At 37.9% G+C, this 27,854-nt stretch overlaps 1 protein-coding gene across 1 annotated transcript; it reads right to left on the reverse strand.

Annotated features, from left to right (window-relative positions):
• SLC7A6 (solute carrier family 7 member 6) lies at positions 1-27,813 on the reverse strand (the record flags this gene model as incomplete). The annotated part of the gene is made up of 10 exons (XM_080351797.1): positions 27,725-27,813; positions 21,243-21,815; positions 17,733-17,858; positions 15,834-15,978; positions 13,729-13,852; positions 3,628-3,731; positions 2,483-2,579; positions 2,077-2,226; positions 1,169-1,352; positions 1-92 (listed from the first exon to the last, which is right to left on the reverse strand). The coding sequence occupies exons 2-10, from the start codon at positions 21,772-21,774 to the stop codon at positions 1-3; spliced, it is 1,554 nt and encodes a 517-aa protein (XP_080207923.1). The 5' UTR covers positions 21,775-21,815; positions 27,725-27,813.
• Positions 27,814-27,854: the final 41 nt, after the last annotated feature.

The following is a 27,854-nucleotide window of genomic DNA, read 5'->3' on the forward strand; positions in this document are numbered from 1 at the left end:
TTAGTTGGACTTGATTTCTGACTTTTTTTCAATTGTATCTATCTCTGTTAAAACACAGGAACAGAGCAGCTGCATGTTTCGTGTGACTGTACCTGCAGAGGCAATGGGAGATAAATCAGAATAATAGCCACCTATCTCAGTACTAATTACACAACATGCATCTGACTAATGAAAGTTAGCTGTCCAGAATGCTGCCTCACTTCTCTTAAGGGAAACAAATATAAAATAAATACAAGAAGTGTCTTCCACTCCATTTTTTTTATAAACAGATGCTTAAAACTCTTCTGTTGATATCCTAGCGTGTTTTACTTCTGAGGCACCCCACCAAGTAACCAAATATTTTTTTCTCTATAATGAAGAGTGTAAAATTGGTAGAACAAAAAATAGAACATGTTCAAATACACAGGAAAGTGACAAGATCACTGGGTATTTACTCGTTGACTAGCTACTGCAGTACCACATCCTGTTGCATTCTAAGATTATGCTATAAAACATCCTTTCCACACCCCTCATCATGGTTTTCTCACATAGTAACAACAACAGTGTGCTGCTGGAGACAAATGTATAATTTAACTGCAGCGATTCAACATAAAGCAAAATTCCATCTGTGACTGATATAAAATCTACCCATCTTCAAAGATAAGATCTGGGGTGAAAACATATCAGTATACCCCTCTACTGGGCCTGGCTTGGATGCAGTTAACATTCTTCAAAGCAGCCCATCTGATGTTATGTTTTGGATATAAGAGCTGTTTCAAACTAGGCAAAGGGCTATTCCATGCCATATAATGTCATGCTCAGCATTAAAAACAAGTAGAGGAAGAAGCATGAGCATGTGCTGGGTGTCTTCCAAGGCGGTCGTTGCTTGGAGACTGGCTGTGCATCAGTCTGCTTGTGGGAGGTGGTAAGTGGTTGCCTTTGCAGCAGTAGGTTTTTTTTCCCCCGCTTATTTATTTCACTTACTAAACTGCCTTTATCTTGACTAACAACTTTTCTCACCTTTGCTCTTCCTGTTCTCTCCCTATCCTGTTGGGGGGCTGGTGATCAAGCAGCTCTGTAGGTCCTTAGCTGCTGGCTGTGGACCACAACCCTTTTCATCAACACACTCAGATTCACTTATTTAATTTTCCTTTTTCCTAACAATACCTACACCTACAAAGAAACTTACGTAAAATCTTGTTGACAAACTGAGGTCTCTTTGATGCAGGTAAATAGACTCCCAACAAAAAGACTGGAATTCCAGATAAAGCAATGGCAATTCCAATCAAGGAATTTATGGTGTCGCTATATAGTGGCACTACCACCAGAAACACTGTGCATATACAGAATATTATCGGGAAAGCCACACTCAGCTGGAAACAGAACAAACACAACAGAATGTTATTGAAATATTCATTGTCTATGGTTACAAACATTTTGGTGAAAATTACAGACTTTTCCTTCCCAACCTCACTTTAGGAAATTATCCGCTCTTCCTCTTACACATCTGGCTATTTGGAACCATAAGCAAATTGCAGAATTATTCTTGAATAGAACTGCTGCTAAAAATTGCAAAAGCAATCAAGTATGGTCGCTCTACTGTGTTGAAAGAAACTGTACAACAGCATGAAGTGTTTTCAGACAAATCCAATAAAACTCAGGAAACAAGAATTACTTTTTCGTGCAGACTATCAACTTAAAAGTATGAAAAGGTGCTAAAAGGACCAGATACTGAACTGAAACAATATTAGAGCTAAATGTGGTCCATCTTAACAGTATTAATTAACTTATGCATTCCTAATTAGAGATTTCTAATCCAAGAAAGAAGGCAAACGGGTATGTTAGCCTATTGAGACATTCTCCAGTTGACAGAAGGGACACTGATTGAGCTAACGAACAATAAATGAGTGCGTGCTATGATAACAATCACCGCTTCTTACCTAGCGGGCACGCTAGCTCTCATGGTACAATATAAAACGGAAGCCTGATCAACTTGTAACCTTTAGATGTAACATGTACGGTCCAGATTTTAGACAGTAATTTTAAATTATGTGGAAGAGAGGGATTTTAAACAATTCTGTAGTAAGTAAATATTACCTTAAGAGGCCTGGGTCTATCTGGTTCCTTCCAACGTAGATATAATTGCCCAGCAATAGACAGACCAACAAAAAACCAGTAACTGAAACTGAAGTAATTAATAAGCTTGAAGACATCTTCCACAGCCAGGTAAATAAGGGTCATAGCACACTGTCAGAAAAGAACAAGAGTGAGAGGAACAAAAGAATTTTGACACTTATTGTTTATGCTGCTTTTTGTCTTCAAGTAACACCTTATACTCCTTGGTATTTGGTATGATTTTATTCCTCAAAAATCACACTCTCAGAACTATCGCCTCAATGACAGTAAATCAAAAATTCTCTCTTGTGATTTTTTAGAAGTTTTCCTGTAAATAATTCATATAGTCACATCTGAACAGCTGAAAAGCAAAGCAAAAATAACTTACATTGAAGAGCAGTGCTGGCACAGGTGTGAACCTCTCTGTGTGGATCATAGACAACAGATCGGGAAGGTGACCTTCTCGAGAGCCTACAAAAAATAGCCTGGAAAAAAAAAAAAACCAGAAAACATTCTGAGGCCACAGGTAGGAGAGAAGGTATTACAGAAAATCAAAGGACAATACCAGTCAAAATAACTATTTACACCATTACTTTCCATCCTTTAAACTGGAACACGGGTTCAACCCTTCTTGTAAAGATGCATGCTACAACCACCATTAGAAGATACATGAGCTTTCAGGAACATGCTGTTATCATCCATTTTACAAAACAATACTACACATAAAATAGAAAGCATCTACAGTAACACAAATAAACCTCTATTGTTTTAAAACATTCTAAATCTAGCACTGAAAACATCCCAACTTATAGCAGAATAGTTTTCAATGCCCATCAGAAGAGATCACCTGGTCTCTAAAAAGAGCTCACTCAACCACGCGCTCAAAAAACAAACATAATTTTATTATCAACTGCAAATTATTCTATATTGATGACTTCACCTGGTTATGTTCATATTTGTTCTTAATACAGAGATATTGCACATACATTCAATGGACAGGAAGATGTTACAAATAGATTTATTCAGACATTTTAACTTTCACTAGCCACATCCATAATCAGTACTCAGAGGAAAGCTTCTATACTCTATCTTAAGCTTTTTGACTGCAGTTTAATAGCAGCAGCAACTTCAAAATCTTTACTGGGAGAAAAACTTAAAAGATACTAAGGTTTTTAAAAGTCAGTAAGTTTTAAGTAAATATATTCGAAAACAAGAACCTGCTAGAATTATTGTACTAAGTAAAATGGAAGATAATCCAAATAATGAGAGGGCCTGAGGACTCACCACACAGACAACATTCATTTGATCTTTAATTGTGCTCTGCAGACAGCTAGGAACACTTTGAGGAAGTAAGGCAGTGGTAAAGCTGTATGTGCACACACACAGAGGTTTATTTACATCTGTTATTTTACTGTGGCTATTCATTATAGGTTCATTTATGAAAGTATTTTTGCCACTCTCATAATAGATGAGCATAACAGTAACAGGTAAAAATACTGATGAACATTTGTCAAAGAAACATGTATGTACTACCTCGATGACGCTAGGATTGAAGCATTAAGTCCACCAAAACATGAAAAGGCTACAGCAATGGGAATTGTCCAGCTGAAGATACCAAATACCTGGTCAGCGAATGTCTAATGAAAAGGAAAAGGAAACATGAAAATATCTGCAACAAAGCATATGTAAAACAATGACATCAAAGCTTTTGCAATAGGTTAAGTGTGGAAAAATATTAATATAATATGGACAATCCATAATGCAGCACAAAGAACCACATGGCACTTTTATGTCTGTATGGATTCTAAGTCCAAACTTCTTTAGCCAAGCACGTGAACTCACATTTTCTACTCACAAAGGAAAATAAAATGCTTTTAGAATTTACTCACTAATCCTAATACATGTTATTATTTAACTGAACTACAGAACTCAAGCATAACATAGTGACTACAGAGAATAAAGGACAAAAATATTACTGCATATCCCAAAAGGGAAGTGCATATTGCAGAAGATAAGCATAGCCATCAGCACACCTACTGTTTTATGGATTCTATTTTATTTTCCTTCTTTTTCATTTTCCTAAGCAACTTTTTTTTCCTTCAGCTCCACCAGCAGGGCTTCTGGGCTCTACTCTCACAACATGGCAAATGACAGAGCAAAGGTCTAATTAGCAGTCATTTGTTAATGTTACTAGACAATACTTCAGGCCGACTGTAGTGACCTTCCATGATAGAGCTCTGAAACACAGAAGCTGGGAGCATTAAAGTTTCACAGCAAATGGTAAGAATCATCAAGTGCCAGTGACCTGGGATCTATCATGAAAATGGGTAATAATTTGCAAGATATTGTTCTGGTCAATCCTGTTCAACCTCCTGGATGGAGAAAAAAGGGAGAGACTTAGAATATCAGACAAAATGTTTGAAAAAATCAATCAATTTAATACATGAAGACTGACAGCTATTCTAAATGCCATCTTGGTCCGAGCGTTGTACATGTCTGAACACCGAGTTGAACCGAAATCCGCTCATGCTGTGTTCAGAGGACATGGGTGGAAACCTTCCTATCCCAGTTCTACCTACTGACAGCTAAATTACTTCCATGATTTCTTGTACAGAAGAAAACTAACAGTCATGGTAGCAAAAGAATCATGTCTACATTAGACAGCATACATATATATAAGTGATATTCAAATAAACCCCAAAGATTTTGTGGCTGTTAGAATCTTTTCCCCCTCAGCAGGCAGCAGTCATCTAAACCTTTTTATGAACCTTTCTCTAAATCACTTTCTTGGCTCTCTCTTGCTTTACCAATTTCAAGATCTTTAGACATAAAAAGCACATATACCTAGTTCAGCTTTCTGCAGGTTTGTCTTTTCTATTGCAAAAAATTTATTCAGTTTTTAACATTTTAGTATTTTGAAAAAACCTCCCCCTTGACCTCCCATTTTAACTATTGGTTTTCACCATAACATTTATGAGCTAAGAAGTTCAGTCAAAGTGGATTAACATTCAGAACTGGCCTTTGCTCGTAGCATATAAAGTTAGTTGGATTTAACAGTGGTCAAATTTTTAATTAATTACTCCAGCAACAAGAGCACCAAAAGCAGTGCATTATGGTCTGTTGACTGAATGTTTTTGTAAGTCAAAAAAGCCTAAATGACTTAAAATAGATTTTTTTTTTTTCATGACATGAGTGATTGATTTTCATGAGGCAAAACCTCGCATATATCGTCAATCATTAAACCATAAAACGCAGAAAAATTTACTGACATAAAGCAAATCTTGGCCGGTTAAAGTTTCCTGTTATTTGTCTGGGTTGACAATGTGCTTTGTTCAGCACATTATCCATGTGAAGGTTCAGAATCCAACTCCGCTTAGCTGTACACCATCATCTACACCAAAAAGCTATTTTTTTTCTGTCCTTTTGTGTTATTTAGTTGAGCCTCAGCAAAGGCAGATAGGATATCCTGCTGCTAAGGGACAATGCAAAAGTGTCTAATCACTTCAATGGGAACCCCGCCAAAAGGTTCCAAGGCAACGCACCAACAGTGTTAGTCACCCTGATTCTTACTAAAGCACCTCTCGTCCTGAGCTCTTTTGGTTTATACATATTAGTATAGGTTCCCTCAAAATGGAGCTTCTACACAGGGGAAAAGTGCACAGATTCTCCCTGAAATTACAAAAAATAACATGAGAAAAGTATAAAAGAACTAATCCATGTATGAATTATATTCCATGCTAAAGTCAGAACATCAATCTAGCAAAAGATCATGCCACAAGAAATGTGTTCTGTATGCCATGGATTACCCATTTTCAGTCAACTGAAACTGAACAAACAACTATTAATTTACATTACTGTATATAAAAGACTTCTGCTGCTCAAGAATAGATAATTAGTAGAACCCAAAGTGCTTTTCTCCGATCCTTATTGGATCTAAATGCAGCTCTGAGAAACCTGGTCTCCCAAATGATCCAGTGAATGAATTAAGACAACTTCCCCAGAACAAGTAACCATGAGGACAAGATGAAAATCCTAATAAGCAACTGTTGTGATATTTTAAAGGGATGTTTTAAACCTTTACTGCTGATTTCCAAAGACAAACAGCAAGTGAAATTACTAGACACCACACTTAAAACTGCCAGAGGTTTGGTTTGGTTTTTTTTTTAATATACAAAGCTAAGATACAGAACTCACTCAAGATGTTAGAGAATTAAGATGTTTAGTAAGGTTGCCTAAAGGAGAAGCACTTAGGTAAGTAATATTAACAGCTAAAGTTAAAGAAAAGAGAGAAAACGTATGAATGTAATCTTATGCTGCAGGATGCAAAGTAGAGAAACTTTTTCCCCCAAAATGCAGGTTGGCATTTGCTCTTCACAAGCATTTCCCATTTTCTTTTGAAACTACTAGTAATAGCCCAGCATGGAATGCTAATATGGAATGCCAGATGTGGGACTAACTGAAAGGCCATTTCCAACCTATAATGTAGATCTAGTCTTTCTAAGATCTGCTAATGTTGTTTCACACATCTTAGCAAACAGCAATCACTCACATGAGCAGTAAAAAACACAAAGAGTTAAGGCAAAACTACAATATCACTTCCACAAATTATACATAGATCGAGATGTTACAGATTCAATGTATTCTGGATGCAAGCTATATGATGTACAACTGTTGAGCCAGCTCAGTCTAAATAATTAATTTCCCTAATTCTGTCCAAGCCAGACTCTTCAAAAGAGAGAATAACCCTAGTGACAGCCTTTACCAAACACTGTCATTCTGAATGTACTTTCTAACGTTGTAGTCGGGATTCCTGAGAGAGCAAAGGGCGGAGCATTAACTTCAAGAGCTTAACTGTTCCCTAAGTAAGGTAATGCAAAAAAGTATTTCACTTGAGAATGACACAAAAAGTTAAGCTTGGTTTGCCAACTAGATCTGCCTGCAAAATGATCTTTCAGCAAAATAAAGTTGAAAGGTACCTGAAGTTTGGCTAAACTTTCTAGTGATACTAACTTGCTTAACATGACAAGTATACACCCACGTGCCTTCACTGCGGGTATTTTCTGAGAGGGTTCACCCTTGTTTCCAATACAAAAATAAGCCTCAGACAATAAACACACTTTTATAGTTCAGAGTACAGAGTCATAGATCCTTCAACGCTCCCATTTTAACAATGCCAAGAAATGTTTTCTCCAAACCCAAGCTACACTCTCTTGTGAACAATGACAAGACCAAAGATCTCTACAGTGTTTCTTGCAGAAATTGTTACTGAAGTGTAAGTAAAAGTGGCCACAATAAGCATTCAACTGTGTGCATATGTCAGAGGGTTATTTTGGATAAGAAGGGCAGAGAAAAGTACAAAAAGCAATCAAATTATCAAGCACATTCACCACGTGCACTGTATCAAGAGAGTAAAAAAAAGGGAGGGAGAAGAGTTAGTGGCTGCTTTCTGCTAAAACCGCAATTGTACAGTCATGAATCCTCCACAAATGAGCTAGACCTGGGCTCTGAGCTGAGCACCTGACCGATTCCACTTTAACTACCACTACTTCTGGGAGTAGTGAAGTGCATTTATAAAAACAAATGAGCTGGCAACGGGAAAGAATGGAGCATTCGCAAAGGTATGCGGAGGATGACAGAGGAGCCTACCTGGAGGCAGCTATAGCAGAAGCATTTAGTCCACCATAACAGGAGAAAGCCACCACTATGGGGATGGATTTCTTCTCAGGTTTCTTCTGAGAAAGTCTAAAGAGCGAGAAGGATTAAGATATTAAATTGTCATCTCTGCTACAGTCTGTCAAGTCCTGTAGTCCAGACTTGAACTATAACTGTTTCTAACAGCCGGGAAACAGTAAGAGAATTCAGTGGCTGATACAGCACTTGCAATTACAGATAAAGTTCTTGAACCATTGGACATGTAAGATATACATATATACACGTACGCTGTAGACAGATATGCACCTGGAATTATTGCCCTTAGTTCTGATTTTTTTTTTCCAAACCATCAACAGGGAATAAAAATGAAGAAAGAAGCTTCCAGCCATGCACTTCTCAGCTGAACTACCCTCATTTATTTCATCATGACTAAAGTGTTATATTACTCCCAGAAGAATGGTCAAAAAATGAATTACAGCTTTGTTTCAAGACATGAATGACTGATATAACTACATTTTAATTTTATCTTGGGTTAGTTTGATCTCGTGATCATGAGCTGGTAACTTGTGAATGGTGTGTGAGAACCCTTTTTTGTCCTTTTAGAGGCCCAAACAACAGTTCTATACAAACAGATTGAACTAAAAGCAGCAGTAACTGCCCCACATAAAGAGCAGCCACAAAAAAATACACAGGGTACCGCCTCACATCCAGTAATTCGAGCACACAGATGGTAAGAAAGACCCACATGTATGTTAAGAATCACAAGATGAGAACCATTTCATCATGCTTAGCTGCACACAAAAAGTGCACTTAGAGGCACACAAAACACGTCAGACTACACTGAGAGCATATGGAGCTGCAAGCACATGCCAGGTTGGCAAAGAACTGAACAGTATTGATCAGATGGATAAATGCAAGGAAAATGTAGTCTAACATGAATGAGAAACTTACACAAAACTATACCCAAAGGTTATAAGGTGCTTCTATTAGGAAGGCTTAAAAGGCATCTACAGAGCCTCTTTACATAGCTCATTTCAAGATCCTCTCACACGTGCAAACTGTTCCAGGCTCAGTTCTATAACATTCTTACCCTAAAAGTCATATAGAGCAGTAAGGAGATTAATATATTGGAAGTGAAATTAATTCTCCTTTGACTTTTATCTTGAGGCAGAATATAAATACGTTGCCACATTACAGGATTATCTGGCAGTCAGAACTACAGTCTCTCTTCTCAATTTTCAGCTTCTCAGACCTTTAAGGAGCTATTTCCTACAGGAAAGAAACTCTGATTTATGGCAATAAGGAAGCCACACATGCAAAAAAGTTACTGAGTAGATGAAGTTTTCTTCCACTCCCATAGATTACATCTGTCAAGACACTGTAAGACATCTGTTCAGTTTGACCAAATTAGATTTAATGTCACATACATTGGAGAGTGCACATCAACTGAAAAGAGAGTCAGAAAATTGTAAACGTGCAACAGAAAGCAATTTATATGATCAGGTTTCCCGTAATTCTTGTTTCAGCCACCATTCTGTTGATTGATTCTACTCAGACAGACATAATTATCTCCTTGTATTATTAACAATGCCTCTTCTTGGAGAAAAAGATAGCAGGGCAGTGCAAGGTTCAGCATGAAATTCCCTCTTCATCTTTAGGTCACTCAGTACAGTCTTATGGTAAGAGAAACCAGCACTACTCTACTGCCTCAATATATTGCATGTCTACTGCATGTAACATGGCTCTTCTGCATGGCCCACATTAAGATTACAGGTGTCAGCTCAAACAGTAAAATAGTTTTGGTTTTATCTTCATGAAGGTGCTGAAGATACTTGATCTATATCTTCTCAGTTATTTATCCTGTTCTGAGCATTTTTAATAGCTAGCTGTAGGATACGAGTTCAATGTTTTTCAAAGTCTCTTACCTTTCTCATATTGAAAATCTTAAATACCACTGTTCCAAGTTCTGGCTCAGCAATTCGGCTTGGCCTCCAAAGCCAGAGAACTTCTACATAACTGGCACCAGGAGTGCTGCATTAGAAATGAATTACAGCTAGCTCCAAGAAAGGCAAATGACTCACTAAACAGCTCTCTCTAAAAGCAACTGTCTGTTCATAACAAAGAGTTCTTCCACGATAAGGTACAGAATGTGTATCTCATCCAAAGGAACCTTTCTGGGAGGTGCCAAAGCAAGCAAAGAAGAGGGACATGATGCTGGCAGCCAAAGACAAGCAGATTTTCCTTTTCGTGAAAGAAGCCAGTGAGTGGCCAAATGAAGGAACATAAGTAATACCCAAAAGGTCTAAGAGTAACTCAAGAATTTCTGGATGAATTCAGTTAGAAGAAAGAGACTCATTGCTCATTAAACTATATACGAAATAAGAATAAAACAGCTAAAACACACAGTCTCCCACATCCCTGGTTCATTGAGGGAGATGGCATGTCGAAGCAAAGCAAGTATGCTCTAGAATATGAGCACACCAGGGTCAACTGGATTGATCAATGCTGGACTCACAAGATGGTATTCAAAGATGCAACCAAAGTCATCATCTTTATCCCTGATCTACTAACAAAAGCCATACAGCTCCGAGAAAGATGACAGCCAGCTATGCAGGACAACCGTTTGCTTCAACCAGGAATCATTCTTAGCTTTTCCAAGTAAAAGTAAGGTGCCCAATATCACCTATTGCATGAAGTCAATCAAAAAAACCCAGACGACCAAACACAGGAAGCAGGTAACTATGCACTAACAGCCCGTATGTTCTTTCTTGTTAGAAGATGAAGCAGCCAAAAAAGTGCTTGTAGGGCCAGCTGCCCTCTTCACAAACAAAACCCTCAACGGTTCTCTCAGATGCAAACAATCGTTGTCCAGTTACAGGGGAAGGTGAGATGAAATTTCTGCTTTTCTTTAGTTCAGTGTGTTTGTGCTACAGAGTGACTGCTTCATAGGCATAAAATTTAGCAGTAAGGGTTGTGATGGTTTGCATAAGAAGGTAAAATAAACTAACTGTGAAACTCTGATAGGAATCAGAGGATTTTCAAATACAGACCATTACAGTCATTAGCTCCTTTTCCATATTCACTAGAAAACTGTGGGTGCATTATGAATGTTTTATGTTGGATCACAAGTGCACTTTTGAAGCAACTCTCCCAGTTAATATCCCTTACTGCTTTTTGGGTCACATTTAGAATTGGAACTAAAGGGAGCTCCCCTTTTAGAACATGCTAAATTTGAAGATGTGCTTCAAGAGCATACCATTACCGCTGCAATCCAACCCCGCATCAGCATTTGGTCCATGGGACCACATTCACTGTAGTCCAAAGTAAAATCCCCCTGGAGTACGTATGGTACACATATGGTCCTCAGTGACAACCCTTCTGCTCTACAAAAATCCTTCTAGAGGTCCACACTACTTGCTACTCTATTAGTAGATCAAGCTTAAAGTTGGTTTCATAAAACTGGGCAATTCATATCAGCAGCAAAATGGAATCTTCAATGAGTCATGTGTTAAGTATTAAACTTCAGCTGCACTTTCACCTTATCATTCTAAAAGTACAGGCAATCCAAAGACCATTGTTTGCCAGGTGATGAGACATCTCAGCAAAAATTCCTTTAGATACAACATTAGTTAAGCTTTTAAGCACAAGTATTTGGCAAACCCAAGATCCAGTGAAAAAGTACAGCTCTAGATTTCCAAAGTCATTAATTCTGTTAAGTTCCATTAAAAGTAGCACAAGAAGTAAATCCTCTAATAACTTTGGAAATTGCAAACATAGTTTTTCATTCTTATCCTGGTTGCCTGGTATCTCTGCATGCAATTTGATTGACTAAGCACTTTATAGCATTCTTAAGTGTTCCTTCGTTCTCCTCCACCTGTGATGCATCCTGTACCAGAGAAGACGACCTGATCTGTCCAGTTCTGAGTATTACAATTTCATGTAAAATTCCACAGCATGTGTATATACATAAATGTATACACCCACAGAAAAATAAATTTATACCCACTTTTGGTCAAGAACAACGTCAAAGAATAAATAAATTATAAAATCATAAGCATTTAGGCCTGGGTTTCACATGTATAGTAAGGCTCACGTATCCCTTGTCCCTCCTTTATGTGCCCACCACTCACTGCTGTAGTGCTGCAACCTGCTGTGTACAGCAACACAGACTGGACAGGCCCACAGTGAATCAATCCTGTCACTCCCCCAAACTCCCAGGGTGGATCAGTTTTCCTGATCCTGTTCACCAAATGGCCGTATAAACCTCTGCGATGACAAAGGGCAGGACCAGTAGAGTTGACACAGAATACTCTTAGGAGATTAGGCTGGATTTCACTGCTGTCAAAGGAGTGTATTTTAGAAGTCTTTGTTAGAAAAAAAACAATAGCGTATTGCTTTACAGAAGTCAGGACAGACAGTGGACTGTGTATTGGCTTTTAGTTTTGTCTGGATTAATTAATTCTAGACAGGAATTTAAAATTCCGTTATGAGTCACTGGAAGGTACTTCACATGGTGAGAGCCTGGCCCAGGTTGCCCAGTGTGGTGGCGGATGCCCCATACCTGGAGACATCCCAGGCCAGGCTGGACAGGGCTCTGAGCAACCTGATCTGGTGCAGATGTCCCTGCTCGTGGCAGGGGTGGCACTAGGTGAGCATTGAAGGTCCCTTCCAACACAAACTATCCTGTGAGTCTATATGGGATACCATAACCTGCAACAGAAATAAATATTCCTGGAGATTTTATTACCACTTTGCATATGCTAATTCAAAATAAGCATTAGCTGTCCTTGTTTTATTTAATTCTGAAGTGTTTTACCAAGTTTTTCACAATATGTTTATGACAACTTTTTATTTCCATATTCCAGCTAAAAAGAGGCAAACAAAGTTTATTTACTTTCAATACATTTTGAAATATACATCTGCATAAGTACATTTGAAATAACAAGTTACAGCCCATATTTACCATAAACTATTTTGAATGCATACATTAAATACAAATATTTCTCAAGTGTGAAGCAAAGTCAAGTAAGTGCTTTTGCAGAACCATCTGCCTAAATACCTGAAACAAGAGTTTGCTTATTTGCTAAGCCAGTTTTTAATCATACTAATCCTCTGTGGGAACAGAGTGAATATTTCCTTCATTTTGATGTATTTAAAACTCTCCATTGTCTTTCTACTTACATTTTAGAAGTCAGTTAGGAATCTAAAAAGGAGGAAAGCCACTTCTTTTCCTCCAGTTTAAATAACCAAAAAGAGTATTAACTTCTCCAAGTCTCAAGGCTACAGGGTATAGTAACAAGAACTATCCAATTAATTCACTAGCTACAGGGCATAAAAAATTCTTCACTTTTGTTGACTGATTAGCTGTAAGACTAAACCACGTTTTGACCATCTTTTACTTTAAGCAGCTCATATATTGTAATTGGATTCAACCTTCCAGCCATATACAAAAATAATTAATTCCAAAATAAATTAATGCAATATTGCTAAGAGGGTGGTTAAAGTTATTAAAATGAGATACAAAGCTAAACTGCTGAGCTGCAACACATGCATTTACAAATATGCATTGCATCAATTATTAGCTCAACGGAATGTAGCTCAGTACAATACTGTCCTGCGTACTGCTCCAGATTTCTAAATACTGCAGCACAAAGGAACAGAGAAGACAGTTATGTACTAATGAGTTTAATTTACAATCAGCTCAAAGTGCACAAGTCTAATAAGTTCCTTTTCAAAATACACTGAAAAGCTGCATCTGTGCTTGTTCTAATAAATCTCATAATATGTTATTTCTATATGTTCTTTAATTAACTACTTTTCTATTTAAGATTAAATTATTCATGATGAGTTGTTCTGTCCTCCTGTATTCAGCAAAGTGATATAATAAGCTAAGGATTTTTCATGTTTTGTTCCTCAAAATGAAACGCATCCCTAAAAGGTGAAACGTAAATAATACAGCAAAATACCACGTGGTCAACTTACCACTGCCACAGCATCACTAGAAAGAACAGCTTCAGCATCCAGCACTGTATAGTAAGCTACATTGGTCATAATATAGATAATGGTCACAATTGGCATAGACACTGCAATAGCCAATGGCAAGTTCCTGTAAGGCAAAAGAAAAAACAAACCCACAACCCAGGAAAAAGAAAAAAATCCATTAATAACAAAGTAAACTTATTTATTTGTATCTTACTATTAAACACATGCCTAGAAAATAATAAAAACTTCTTGAGTGACATGAAAACACTGCAAGCCTCTACATGGAAACAGGTAAGTTTTAACTTAAACCTGAGGTAAACTCACAGCCCTGAGTCTGCAGCTCCACAGGGAGAATCTCTGCACAGCAGAAGCAAACTTTTAATTTTAGGCTCTGGTTTTGCTCAGCCTTTTTGCTTCCCCGAAGCTTGTAGGGATACTCAAATGTCTCAAAAAGGAAAACAGAACTGAGAGCGTTACTCTTAGATTTGCTCAGTTTGAAATTAAACATACAATGGTGACACAGATAAACATTTACCATGAACATCTTTTTCAATAACAACAACTCAACAAAAACCCAACAAAATAGAAAAATGAAATGCACTTCAGAAGTTTCCTCAAAAATTTCCTGAAGCCCAGAACTCCAGCTGGGTCTGTCCAATGCTGTGAAAGCAGAAAAGCAAACGAACACCACATGCCCTCCATATAAATCAGTAAATTAGTAACTGGGAGTTCTGACTCTGCGCACTCAGAGATCTGTGAACCTCAGCGCAGAGAAGAAACACAATTAGAAAATCACTTAAAAATTAATTCAGATATATTACACAACGCAACAAAAAAGCTGAAATAGCATTTTTAAGGTCTTTGCATCACCCAACATTAAAGCCAAGGGCCTATTTCAAATTTAACTTGAGGTTTGCAACTTTTGACCTGACAAGCATGAGGGCACTGTGAGTCAAGTGAATACAAAAAATATGTAATTCTTGGAGTAATTGTATAGAAGACTGAAACATCTCATTATTTTCAAGAATTGGCAATGTAGAAAGCTGAAATTCGATGTTCACTTCATCAGCTACAATTATTACCAAGAAAGAAGCTTGTATTAGGCAAATGAATCTAAAGACATTTTCATCAGCTAAATATCTCATGAGAATTTTTTTTTTGTGAAACGATGCATCTAATACCAGAATTATCCAGCTGATAACACAGAACAATACATTAACTTTAAAAAGATAAACAGGCATTGCAACAGCACTCAGAAGGGAAGCACTTTCAGTGAATAAAAATTTGAAGGACCAAATGACTGATGCAAACACAAAATGTACATCTTTTCTGAATACATATAACAAATCTTTGCAAGACAGTTGAAGGACACACTCTCAACCTGAAATGCAGTCTGAGTAAATATAGCTATTTTTAGATTTAAAATACTTATCTGCTATTTTATCATTTTATTAGATAACTTTTCTGGTTAAATAAATGCACAGCATAGAACTCAGGGATAACAGAACAAACTGCCAAAGTCAAAATCAGATGGGAGAACTGAAAAAAAAATCTCTCTTCCATTCTTTATCTTCCAGTTGTAGCAACCTGAGCTGTTGCTTATAACAGGAAGTAAAAGTGATCAAATGAGATTCTATTTTTAACATAAAAGGCATCTGCTTACAGACACATGACTGAACAAGATTAGTTTAGTCAGTCACACTTTTAGAGCATAAATTCATGGAAAAGATAACATTCTTAAATATGAAATCAGAATCACCGCACAGATAAACACAGTCCAGGCTACACTTACATGACTGTTTCTCTGCAATAACACATATTGTCATTAATAGCAGCAACCTCTTGAACTGAAAGCTTACCAAGCACTGAATACAGCATCCTGCAATCACCTGATTGGTTTTAGTTTGTTGTAGATTTTTCTTTTTCTTTTTTTTCATTTTTAACATAGTTTAAAACTAGCAAATCTTTGCTGATAGTTTTTCACAGAATGTTTGCTTTTATAGAGCAGTTCTACTCATTTATCTATAGGCTCAGAACTCATTAGTGAAAGCCCTAAAATTAGCAACTTGGGAACTATCCAGGTTTAGAAAGCCCAAATCGTTTACCTTTCCGGGTTTTTGATTTCTTCTGTTACAAAATTGAGTGTATCCCAACCAGAGTAAGAGAACAAGGCAGAATAGAGTGCGAGGGAAATGTCTCCAACATTAGAAGAGGATCCCTCAAACGAGTTCTCAAAGTGTGATGTATGGCCTGTATATGGAAGAGACACAATGAAGTACAGGATAATAAAACACAGCAAGTAATTTTTTTTAAATTTGGCACACAAATACAAAAAGTCTCAGAAACTCTAATTCCTTCAAAGCAGGTTATTAAACCCTTTTTCCAGTTCTGCTCTGTACTTCAGCCATGAGAATAAGCATGGCATTTAAACTACTAAAACATATGTTCTGTGAATTACACTGTTCTGTAATCAAACACCCAGTTTGTACACAATGGCACAACATGTTCAGGAACATTAAGTTCAGACTAAGCTACAAACAACTGGCAATGACAGCACTCAGGCTAAGGGTACCTTTTATAATATATATATATATATTTATAAAATAATTCACTCTATCTTCCTATATACTTTTACATTTTCAATCATTTAGCCTATGAAGGAAACAAAGATTATAGTTTATTTTAGATAGCTATGACAAAAAACCCAACACCTAGACAGATGTTTAAGTTTTAGCTATTAAAAACAGAAAACTGAGAACAATTAACAGAACATAAAATATTACTGTTACTTGAGATAAAATTTTCCCATGGTAAAAGAAAAAGCCTATTTTGCACCAGTATTTGTGAGAACTTGTGCCATCTTCTGACTTTAAGCAAGTCAAGACAAGCTCATCAATGGCAGTTTTATATATTCAGACTATTTTACATATACAGGCATACATACATACGTGTGTATATATGTGTGTGTATATATATATACATACATATATATACACAGAAATACTTTCACTTCTTTCTCTTTTTTACCCAAATCAAACATTGCTATTCACTTGCCACAGACACAAGCAAAGTAACTGCTGAGTTAGAAACAGCGAAGGGAGACAATGTCAAGGAAGTTGGTACAGAGCAAGCTCAGAATCTGCAAAACAAGGGATGGGCAGATGTGCTGAAGATTAAAAATGCCAGCATGGTGCTCACATATGTATATTCTTCTTCTATTCACAGTAATTACCCTGCTCATGGACTTTCAACAATAACCAGTTAGAGAGCAAAGCACACAAATTGCCAGATTGCCAAGGAAAGACCTTTATGGCAAGTTTGAAAGTAGGGTAATTTTTTTAGGATAACACACGAATAAATTGTCTCCAAAGGAAGCAATAAGAACAAAATTAACTTCAGAATTCCTGTAATTTGAAGGCACAATGCCAAATGCACACACAAATTAACAGAAAAAATAAAAAAATTCAAAACCATAGCAACTTTCTAACCCTCAACAGCTATAAAAGAACTCCGGATCAGAGCAAAAGAGCTGCTGTTTCACAAATCTACTTGCATGTTCTTACAAGTCTATTTTTACTTTAAGTCACTTTCAGACCTGCACTAAATTCATTTTGTAAAAAAACAATTCAGCTGATCCCACTGTAAAGTAGTATGTTCCTTACAGACGTTTACAGCTTTCTCCGCTCCCATTGTATTTTGCTAGGTCTGTATTTTGCTGTTTTAATTTCCTTTACTATTCCATACTGCAGGCTGTAAATTGTACAACATTGCTGAGCCATCAGTTACCTTCTTTTACCCAGTTCAAAGTCAACTGAGATAGGATACATTCTCATGATATAACATCATGATAATGCCTAACACTGGTATTATTGATGTTTTCAAAGTAGCTATATCATGCTTGTTCTGAAGCATTTGACAACACATAGAGGTATTTTACAGTCTTTAGACCAGTTACTCAGTTTAACTGATGAATACAAACCTTGGCTTTAATTTTAAAAGCTTACCCTGGCATATTTTAACAAGTCCAGTTATGATGATGACAATAAGAGCCGTGACTTTAGCATAAGTAAATATATCCTGCACTCGTGTTCCCCATTTAACATAGGCACAATTTATAAATGTTAGAAGACCTAAGGGAAAAGAAAAAAGTGAAAATACTATTTGAACAATATTCAGTTTAATTAATTTTTAAAATATTTTAGATCATAATCTAATATGCACTTACCTGTTATTACTAATACTGAGGTTAAACTAAGCAAAATACACTGGTACTGAAAACACATTGGTTTAAACAAAACAGTAGGAAACAGATGTTCTAAAGATTCATAATACATGCTGTTTCAAAAGATGAAAGACCTTCCCATTCTCTGATAATACACCCACTTTCCTAACATTACCCCTCAAAGCTGCACTCTACAACTATCCTGAAGAAACCACTACATGAAACCATTCATTTCAATTTATCAATATTGTTCTGATAAATTAAAGATTATCTAGAAACTCCTTCAGGCAAACATAGTAAGGGAGTGTTTGAAAAAGTTTTTCCCCTTTCCCTGTTAGTCTGAGGATAAGTTTAACATCCATGGAGTATCTGCAATACTGAACATGGTCATAGGCAATTCAATACTCTTCCAGTTGTATTGAACTCTGATCAAATAATGTATGCTTTAGGGCTAATGCAACGTTAATCTGGATTTTTAAGAACTGGCAGGAACTAATGAACATTCTGAACATACTCCTCCCTCTATCTCAAAATAAATCAGCATCAGAACTATTTCACAAGATTGTAATGGAACCTGAAGTGAGACTTTCAGATTTCACAACTATTTTAGTAACAGTGGGTGACTAAACTGATAGGATCAACTTTCCCAATAAACACTCTTCAAGCTATTGTTGAAACACATTGTTCTCATGGGTACCAACATTTTGCCTTTGCATTTATTACTTTTTCCTCAAGTGGAGAGTCAGACAACCTCTTGCCTGACCTCAAATGCTGAATATCGAATAGGATTCGGTATCTTCAGTGTTCTTTATTGAACAAAATACTAATTCAGTGCATATTCTTCTTATCCAGATTATCACTACATTATTGACACTAACCCAGAAGTTTAAATATTTTACCCAAATCTTTTTTTCTCCAGCTAGTAAAAAAAAAAAAAAAAAAAAAAAAGAGGTTATATTCTACTGTACTTTTTATCTCCAAAGAATTTTCTTGTACTATGTGTTTTAAGTATGCATATAACTAAAAATTATACTTGATAGCTTAAGAAGTAAGGTAGTAGCAAATCAAAATTAAATGATGTGATAAAATAGTTACTTTCCCATAATCCAAGAATAACATGATAACATGATACTATTAAGATAAAAATGTACTTCGCACAGTTACCGAATAGAAAAGTAATAATTTTTAAAAGCTAACAAAAGAAAGGTAATGATCTCAAAAGCCTGGCACTAGTATACTAGACAGTCTGGCCAAGTGGAATAGCTGAACCAGATTCCACTGAGCTTGGCAAGATGAGGGGAAAAAAACCAGTTGTATCAAATTTCAGAAGTCAGGACTGCTGCAGCTCCCAGAGAGCCCTCAGGAAAAAAACAACTCTGCTTGGTCTCAGCTCTTCGGTATTATTTTTTTAATGCAACTTTCATTAGCAGCAGTTACTATTAACTTCTTATTTTAGTGAATTGGACTTGGTCTCTACTTCAGATTAAATGCTACTCTGGTATCTTAAAAGAAAAAAAGATAATCAGGAGCCTGAACAGACCACATCCCCTCCCTCTTTCTCTTACTGAAATTACTATGTTTTCTTCAACTTAATTATCATTTAGCTACCTAACATTCCTGAGAACTGCCAAGTTCAGTTCTGCAGCACCACGCACCACCCCATTTCCAAAATGAGTGATGAAGTAATGCTGTATAACACTAAGGCAGATTCACACTAGATCTAGTATTGTTATTACTACACTTAAAAACAAACAAAAAGAAACCCCACAACAAATCCACTCATTCTGATATACAATCTGTACCTAACCAACATTCAGACTTTCTCTCCCAGCAACTTCACTAATAAAGTGTTAATCTTATCCAGAGGTAAGGATGTGACACAGAACATAGCCCTGCTGGGTCAGGGAGGAGTGTAGGCTTTAACAGGAACAACTCAATTAAGTTGTTGATCAGGGTGAGTCTCAGCATTGACGCCTAGAACAGGGCAGGACAAGCATTTAAACCATAAAATGGACCATTCTTGCTTTTTGATAAACTGGTTTTTATAAGGGCTAACTGCTTTCAGATGTGAGGTATCTCAAATGGAAGAGCAGATGCCCTCACACTTCTGAATCTGTGCCAGGATGCCTTGGGACAGGATCAATTTAATGAATGTGAACATGATATTACAGGTCCTTCATTTCTTTCCTGAAGTTATTACAACATCTGTCCACACTTTTTTGGGGGACGGAGAGAGTTGAAAGGAGCAGAACTGAAGAAACTGACAGCTTTTTGGAAGAAGTTTGTAATTACTCTTCCCGCTTCCTGGACCAGCACATTAGCATTTTCCCAACAAATTAACTAACAAAAATTGAAGGGGAAGCTATAATCTTCACAGTTAGTTTTAGAGGCCAAATATTTGAAACACACACCACTGTTTTCCATTTCTTTGCCCTCTTCTAGTCCTACACAGATAACTGTAACAAGGAACAACACTACAGCCATTTCAACACACTCCCTGTTGCCTCAAAAAGGAACCAGGCAGGAGCAGCACATCTCCTCCCTGCAGCATACTGTTGGCAGTAAAAACACGCAGGTTCTGTATTAGCTTTATGATAGGACTATCAGGTCAAGAGGGACGGCAGACTCTACAGCACAAGATGATGATCGCTGCATGACAAAGGATGGCCAGCAGTCCTGATGTGAAGCATGTGGACAGTTGTTCCTCTATATTGACTAACAGAGCTGGCTACTTGATTTGATCACAAACATTTTGGTGTTTTATGTGCACACAAAATTTACACTTTTCAAAACAGCTTTACAACAGGTACTGTTGTACTGATGTCACAGTTAATCATGAGCATAAAGAATAGTCTTGAATAAATGACCTTCGGAAACCCTACCAGAGTAATTATTTAGGCATGTCTACATTGAGAAGCTATTGTAAAATAAATTACAGCAGAATTTGTAGTGCAAGAGCTATTCTGCAACAACTCTTAGACCACACCAAGAATATCTTCAGGTTTGATTGAACATACCTCTCTGACGGAAAACAAACTTTTTCCCTCATTTTTCCCACATAAGTAAACTTGGAAGAGTTAAATACCTTATCCGGCTTTTGAATGAGAAAATGGTAATTCACTGACAGAATATCTGCAAGTTATTAATATGCTGGAAATTGTTTTCTTCCCCACAGTAACTCAAAGCATTGCAGATTCAGTATGCAAAAACACCTGGACTTCATAGGATTTGTTTCAATTAAGCTTAATACTGAGTGAAAAAAATACCATAGTAAACTTCAATAAATACTTACATTCACAGGCAGCTGCTATGAGACGACAAGCCAAATATGGAGGATCACAGGAAGGGAAGAAAGGTTGAACTATGTAGTTAGCAAAGGTGATGGCAATAATTGCCTGACTAGTTGGCTCAACAATTAGGAGTGAGGTCCACAAACGAATAAAAGCAATGAAGCTCCCAAATGACTCCAAGATATATGCATAGCTGGCTCCTGACTTAGTAATAGTGGTTCCAAGTTCAGCGTAGCAGAGAGCACCAAATACTGAAAAAATCCCTCCAATTGCCCAAACTACTAAAGACAATCCATAAGATTTGCTGTAGATGAGAACTCCTTTGGGAGAGACAAAGATACCTGAACCAATCATGTTGCCTACTATGAGGCTTATCCCATTTATCAAAGATATTTCTTTCTTCAGTTGCATTGTATTTTGGTTTCCGTCCTGCATTTCACAGCTGTCGCTTGGATCTGTCCTGTCTGATTTACTGACGGGGCTGTATTCAGCCAGTGAACTAGGCGACTTCGTATAATCTGTCCTTTCTCCCATTGTGGAAGGACTGCGAATTCTCCACAACTCCAAATCACAATCTAAAACAAAACACAGACAGCTGAAATAGTTATCATTTTTTTTTATCCCAAGACTTTCTTGCTAAATCTTCTTTCCACCTTTTCACCCTATGATTTACAAACGTAACTTGAGAAATTCCCTTTTGTTGCTTCATACGTTTTCTTACACAAAGGTAAATTCATGCATAGTTAAAATAAACTGAAAGACAACAAACACAGAGCAAGAGACAAATTTCAATACAACTTAAGATGAGAAAGGAACTTCTGCCTTCAGGAAAACAACAACAAAAACAAACCAAACAAACAGAAAACCCAAAACCTAAGGAAGGTCAGAATTAAGGTATTCCAACGCTGAAAAGGAAGAACAGACAGAAGCAAAGAGAGGTGATACAGAAAATCAAGCACTGTAAGACCAAGCTGGAAGTTCCATGCATGAACATAGATTTCTTGCAGTTCTAAAAAAATTAAGGTAATTATTGTACTTACACATGTAAGTTATGAATGATCCATTAACAGGTTGCACATATTATTAGTGGAGTGCGGGCTCTTGCTAAGGACAATATGAAGATATACTTACTCCAGAATCCCTTTGATCCAACTCTCAACTTCTAACTGATACTATAATTCACTCTCTCCCTGAACCTGTTCCCAGTCCTCACTGCCCCATTTATCTAAGAGTGCAGGCTGTACATGAAAAAAGCAACAGATAGTTTCCATCCAAATTCCTCCATTAGCAACTGTATTTAACAGTATGTGATAACACAGAAATGAAATAATTATTTTCCTCTGCTTCAGACCTGTTTGGGAAAGAGCCACCTTCTTCTCCAGGAAATCCTTTCATGCCTTCCAAAAGCGCATTACTGATAATACCATTTATTAGCATAAGAACATACTCATAGTTAGCACTAATTCTGAGTAAGGCCCGTTTTATAGAAGTTCAAGTAAGAAATAATCTATTCAAGGAACAGTCTCGTATGGAAATCAGCTTAAATTGCAAATGGTCCTTTGATTACTAGGTTATCAGCTGCATCAAGAATAGGCCCTACATAATTACCAGAATGTACTACCACTCAATTGCCCTGCCCTTCATGAAACGCTCAGTGCATATGTTAGCCATTTAGAACAGAAAAAATTTAAAAGTCTAGGTCAATTAGAATAAAGGAGCTGATGTAGTGGAGGGGTGGAGATTACTATAAAGCAAACATTTGTATACTACAGTACAGAAAACCCAGCTTGACATCCCTGAACTAGAATAGTTGTAAAGATGTGGAAATGCTAAAAGATTATTTTCCATTATTTCAGTTTATTTTAAAAAGTGGAATGGAGTGAAATGGAGTACAAATCATTTATTGAAACACATTACATCATTCACCTCCAACTCATGAATCTTCTAGCTTTTTCCACATTAAAACAGAGACTGTATTATTTTAAATAATGCAAAATGAGATCCTCAGTCTGTTTTGTCAGATGCCTTCTGATTTGTTTTCCCCTCAATATTTCAAAGAAACACTTTAAAGATGGTTAATTACTAAATATTTTATGATTTACATAAGTCAACATCTTATCTAGTATCACACACATAAGTCATTAAATTCGACACTTTTAATTAGATTAAAAACCTTCCAGAAACTAAACTCTGCTATTTCAGAGCTTGAAAGCTCTAGTGTTATAATCAGGCATGTAAAAAAAAAACAAATTAGACTAATTAGGACAGAGGGATCCACACAGCTTGTACAGATGAGTGTGTCCAAAACTGCAAAGGAAAATGAAAGAAAATTCAGCTCACCAGTTGTTACTGGTTGTCCTTGTTATTTATTCTTCCATCTAACTTGTGCCAAATTCATTTGCAACCACACACTGGCTGATTTTCTGTTACTGGTACAGTAGACCTAAGTCTTCCAAAAGAAACGTGGCCTATGAGCTTCTAAGATTATCTTGTTTGCTTTCCAAGAGAAAGATCTGTTATTACTGTGTAAATAAGTTATTATAATAATCAATTGCAAATATGATACACTTGTCAGAAAGCACAGATATGTAAAACAGGACAAACAATCAAAGCAGATGCCTTCATGACTAATTTGACCAGAAGAGGGTGGATTTAAACTTGTGACCTGTAAAAATAACATTCAACTTCAAATTGTGTCTTTTCATTTCTGTTTTGACTCAGACAGGACACTAGCTGAAAACGTATTTCAGAAGGCAAATCGCTCAGTGGAAAAAATAAGAATACTACAGCTATTACTATGACTTCTGACTGACAGTTTGAAAATATGCCATGTTCATTCTCAGCTCTTTCAACTAAAGCATAAAACTGAGTAACATGTTAAGAACTGACCTATAGATGTAAATCATAGCTATATGATTTCTCACTCCATATATCCTAATCATCAATCCCATTTCTTCCTACAACGCCTTTGAAAGTATAACTTGTTCAGAAGCATAAACTTTGAATACTCAGGCATTTTGATAATTTGATTTGATGTGTTTACACACAGGCAGCTTTGCACTACCAGTTACCGTGACTTACCTCATGGTCTGAAGTTCAGATGTACATTTAATTACTTGGAACTACAGACCCTGTCAGTGTTATGCCTTCACCTCAATTAGCAGCATGTGACTCTAGTTCTATATAATTTCCTTACTGATGACCTTGGCTGTTTCTTACCCTTATCTACCCAGGAAAAGAAGAACCACCGTCTCTCTCAGCCTAGCTTGTTTTGTCTCCCAGTACTTTTCCTTCTCTCCGAGTCTGCTTTTGTTACTCCCAACTTCAGGTATCTACTGACAGCTAGGATTTGCATGAAGGTGTGTGCAACAGCTGACTCAAGACCTGGCATGTCATTTTCTGCTCTAACCTTGTTTGTTTTATATCCTTGAAGCCTTCAGGGCAGGAGTTGTGTATTTGCCTGAGTTGTGTGCCTTATTACACCACTTCTATGATAGAAACAAAACAATTGGCAGGTTTTTTTTCCTACAAGCACTTCACCTCATCTTAACTGAACTAAACTGAGCAGCTTTGACCAACTGGAAAACAAAAGAAAACAAAACCAAAAAACACCTACAAAGAAATAGGCAGCAGAGACTAGAGAAAACTAGAAGCTATGTCAAGATTAGGAACACAGAGGAAAAAACACATATTAAAATACATTATTCTGTCACAAGACCATCACTTCTGTAGAAGCAGAAGACAGGTTTGGAAGAGAGCAACTAGAAAGGAACAGTATATATTTTCTAACATACAACAATCCTGTAATACTGCAGCAAAAAACACTGTTAGAATGACCTCTAATGCTCCCAAAGCCTTGCCACAGGACTGCTATGGCTAACACAGGCTTATGCCTTCACACAACTAACACGTGGATTTCCTCATTGTTCACCCTTGTGCAATACAAAGTCTTAAACTTTTTTTTGCTGATCGTTGCAGCTGTGAGGAATCTTTTTGCTGACAGAGCAACATTTTTTCTTTTTGCTGAGATGACACTGCTGTTGATATAGAAATCTTTGATATGCAAGCAGGACAGAGAGACAGACACTAGGAGTCCTTCATTGTCTCACCAAAAATACATATTCTGATAAAGCCTGTTGCACTTCAGCCATGTGCCAACGCAACTGATGAAGGTTAATGTGCGGTTAGCACAGTGCTAACACCACATTACAGGCTGGCCCTCCTTTAAGAGAAGGGAAAGAGGAACCATCTGCCAAGATCCCTCCTCTCCCACTGAGCAGGACAGCAGCTGACCGTCATTTGTTCAACTGGGGCTGAACCTGCAAGCTGGTTAATGACCTATGTGAAATACCAAACTGCTAAAAGCTTACAATGTTTTGCTATACTCTTATACAATGCCTGTTCATTAGCAAATATCTCTAGTGCCTCTATCTTTCGAAGTTGTCCTGCCTGCATAAAACAGATCTTGTTGTAACATCACTTTACATATATACTCCTATTTCTGAATGCAATGACTGGCCCTTCGGGTAAGAGTGAAGACACAGGCAAACAGCATGAAAGTCTTCAGAGTTAAGCACCAACAGAGCAAAGTTTTCAAGTCCCAGAAATGCCTCTTCCTTGCAATGTATATAAATAGGCAGTTAACAGTCTGAACACTTAAGTGGGAAAGGCTTAGAGTTTGTCTAGTATGTGTTTTTCTTGTTTCTGGTGAGAGAAGAACCACTTCCCTGCCATACATACAGTCAGCAGACAGGAAGCCCTCGTAACAAAAGCCATTCCCAATGTAAAGATCTAATCTGTTCAACCAAGTCTTTTGTGCTCACATAGGAAAACACACTATCTTTAGCCATATAAAAACAGCATAAACCTTTAATTAAATAGAACTGGTTGTAACTTTTTTTTTAAAAGGACAAGGTGTGTTTATCATGTAGAAAGGTATGAAAGAGAATTACTACATCAGTTATTCACTTGATAGTCAATCAGTGCTGGTAGTAAGTCCTGACTATACACACCCGTGACATAGCTCCACAAGAGATGTTCAGTAAATACACATACTACCCACATGTTCTCACAAATCCTGAATAAGACTATGAACATTAAATGAGGGACAGACCTATAATCAGCTTACAAACATATATTCAGTTACAATACTTCAGACACCTTTCAAAATTTAAACTACCTATCCTAGACAAATCCACCTCAGTAACATTAACCTGGATTTGAAATCAAGTCACTTTAAAGTTAGGGAGCTGCATTAGCTACAAGTGAAAAAATAACATGTCATATATGTCCTTCACACTTCTCATTTATTTTTATATTTCCAAGGGAAAAAAATAGAAGCTCATAATTAGGGATTTTGTAGTAGACTGTCTTGATTTAGACTGAAATGAAGTTCAAAGCGCTCAAGACAGATGTAATTAAAGAAACACCTGGTAAAATTTATACAATAACCCCCAGTAAAGGCAGAAGGGACAATGACAGAGTTCATTAAAATAATTTATGTTGGAAACCTCTCAAAACAGAGAAAAGTAATGTCAGAAACCACATGCTTACTTAGAAATCTACACCTATGTGTACCCTTCAGCTGTAACTTACAGTCACACCTAATCAGATTGCATTTAATATGTATCACTTAAAAACCACGTGAAACAACCAAAATCACTACCAAATGCCAGTAAACAAAGCCATGCTCGCCTGAGGGCATTAGTAAACCTACTTCAGTTCTTCCTTAAAGCCGGTTATTAACAGAGCAGGTATAATTACAGGTGCCTGTCACCAAAAAAACATCCTGGTATAAGCCGACCTGCGCACCCACCCTCATACCCGCCTGCTGCCAAGCTAAACAGAACACGTGGCTGCAGAAAACCACCCTCCGGTGGGGATGTGCGCGACATGACGGGGCTGTCGCCGGCGACAACGTCCTGAGGGCACCAGCCCTCAGGGTCCCGCCATGGGAGGGGGGATTTGGGCTTATTTCTCCCCTGGGTGGCCGCTCGTCTCTCCCCAAGCGGTGGTTGCCCCGTTCTCCTTATAAAATAAGCGATGTTCAGACATGACCCACGCCTCCTGAACAGCCTGGGGAGGGGAGCGGCGGACACCTCAGGGCTGAGGCGCGGGGCAGCCGCCTCCCTCCCGGGGCTGTCAGGACTGAGGTACCCACAGGTGCTGAGGCACCCTTTCAAAAAATAAAATTAAATTTAAGAAATACACGACATTTGTCGCACTGCCACCCCGCACACCTGCAGCCCTCCCAGTGGGGGCAACACCAGCAGCCCCGGATGCTGTAGAGGCGGCGGAGGCGCCGGAAACCTCCGCGCCCGGCGCAGGCTGCGCTGCCCACAGCCCCCCACGCCCAGCCGGGCTGCCCGCCGCCCCGGCAGCCTCCCCGCCGGGGGAGGGAGATCGCGCCCTGCCGCGGTGCCAGCCCCCCGGGGGTCCCGCAGGATCTCCCCGCCGGCTGTACCGGCGCGGCCGCCCGCGTTACCTCTGCTCCCGCCGGCCGCGCCGTTGCGTCTCGCGGGGATGCTCGCTCGTTGCCACACGACACGTGATGGCGGCCGCTCCGCCCCACGGCCCCGGGCCCGGCGCCGTCGTCTCCACTCCCCCTGACAGGA

Source organism: Nesoenas mayeri, assembly GCF_963082525.1.
Source record: "Nesoenas mayeri genome assembly, chromosome: 12".
NCBI classification, from domain to species: domain Eukaryota; kingdom Metazoa; phylum Chordata; class Aves; order Columbiformes; family Columbidae; genus Nesoenas; species Nesoenas mayeri.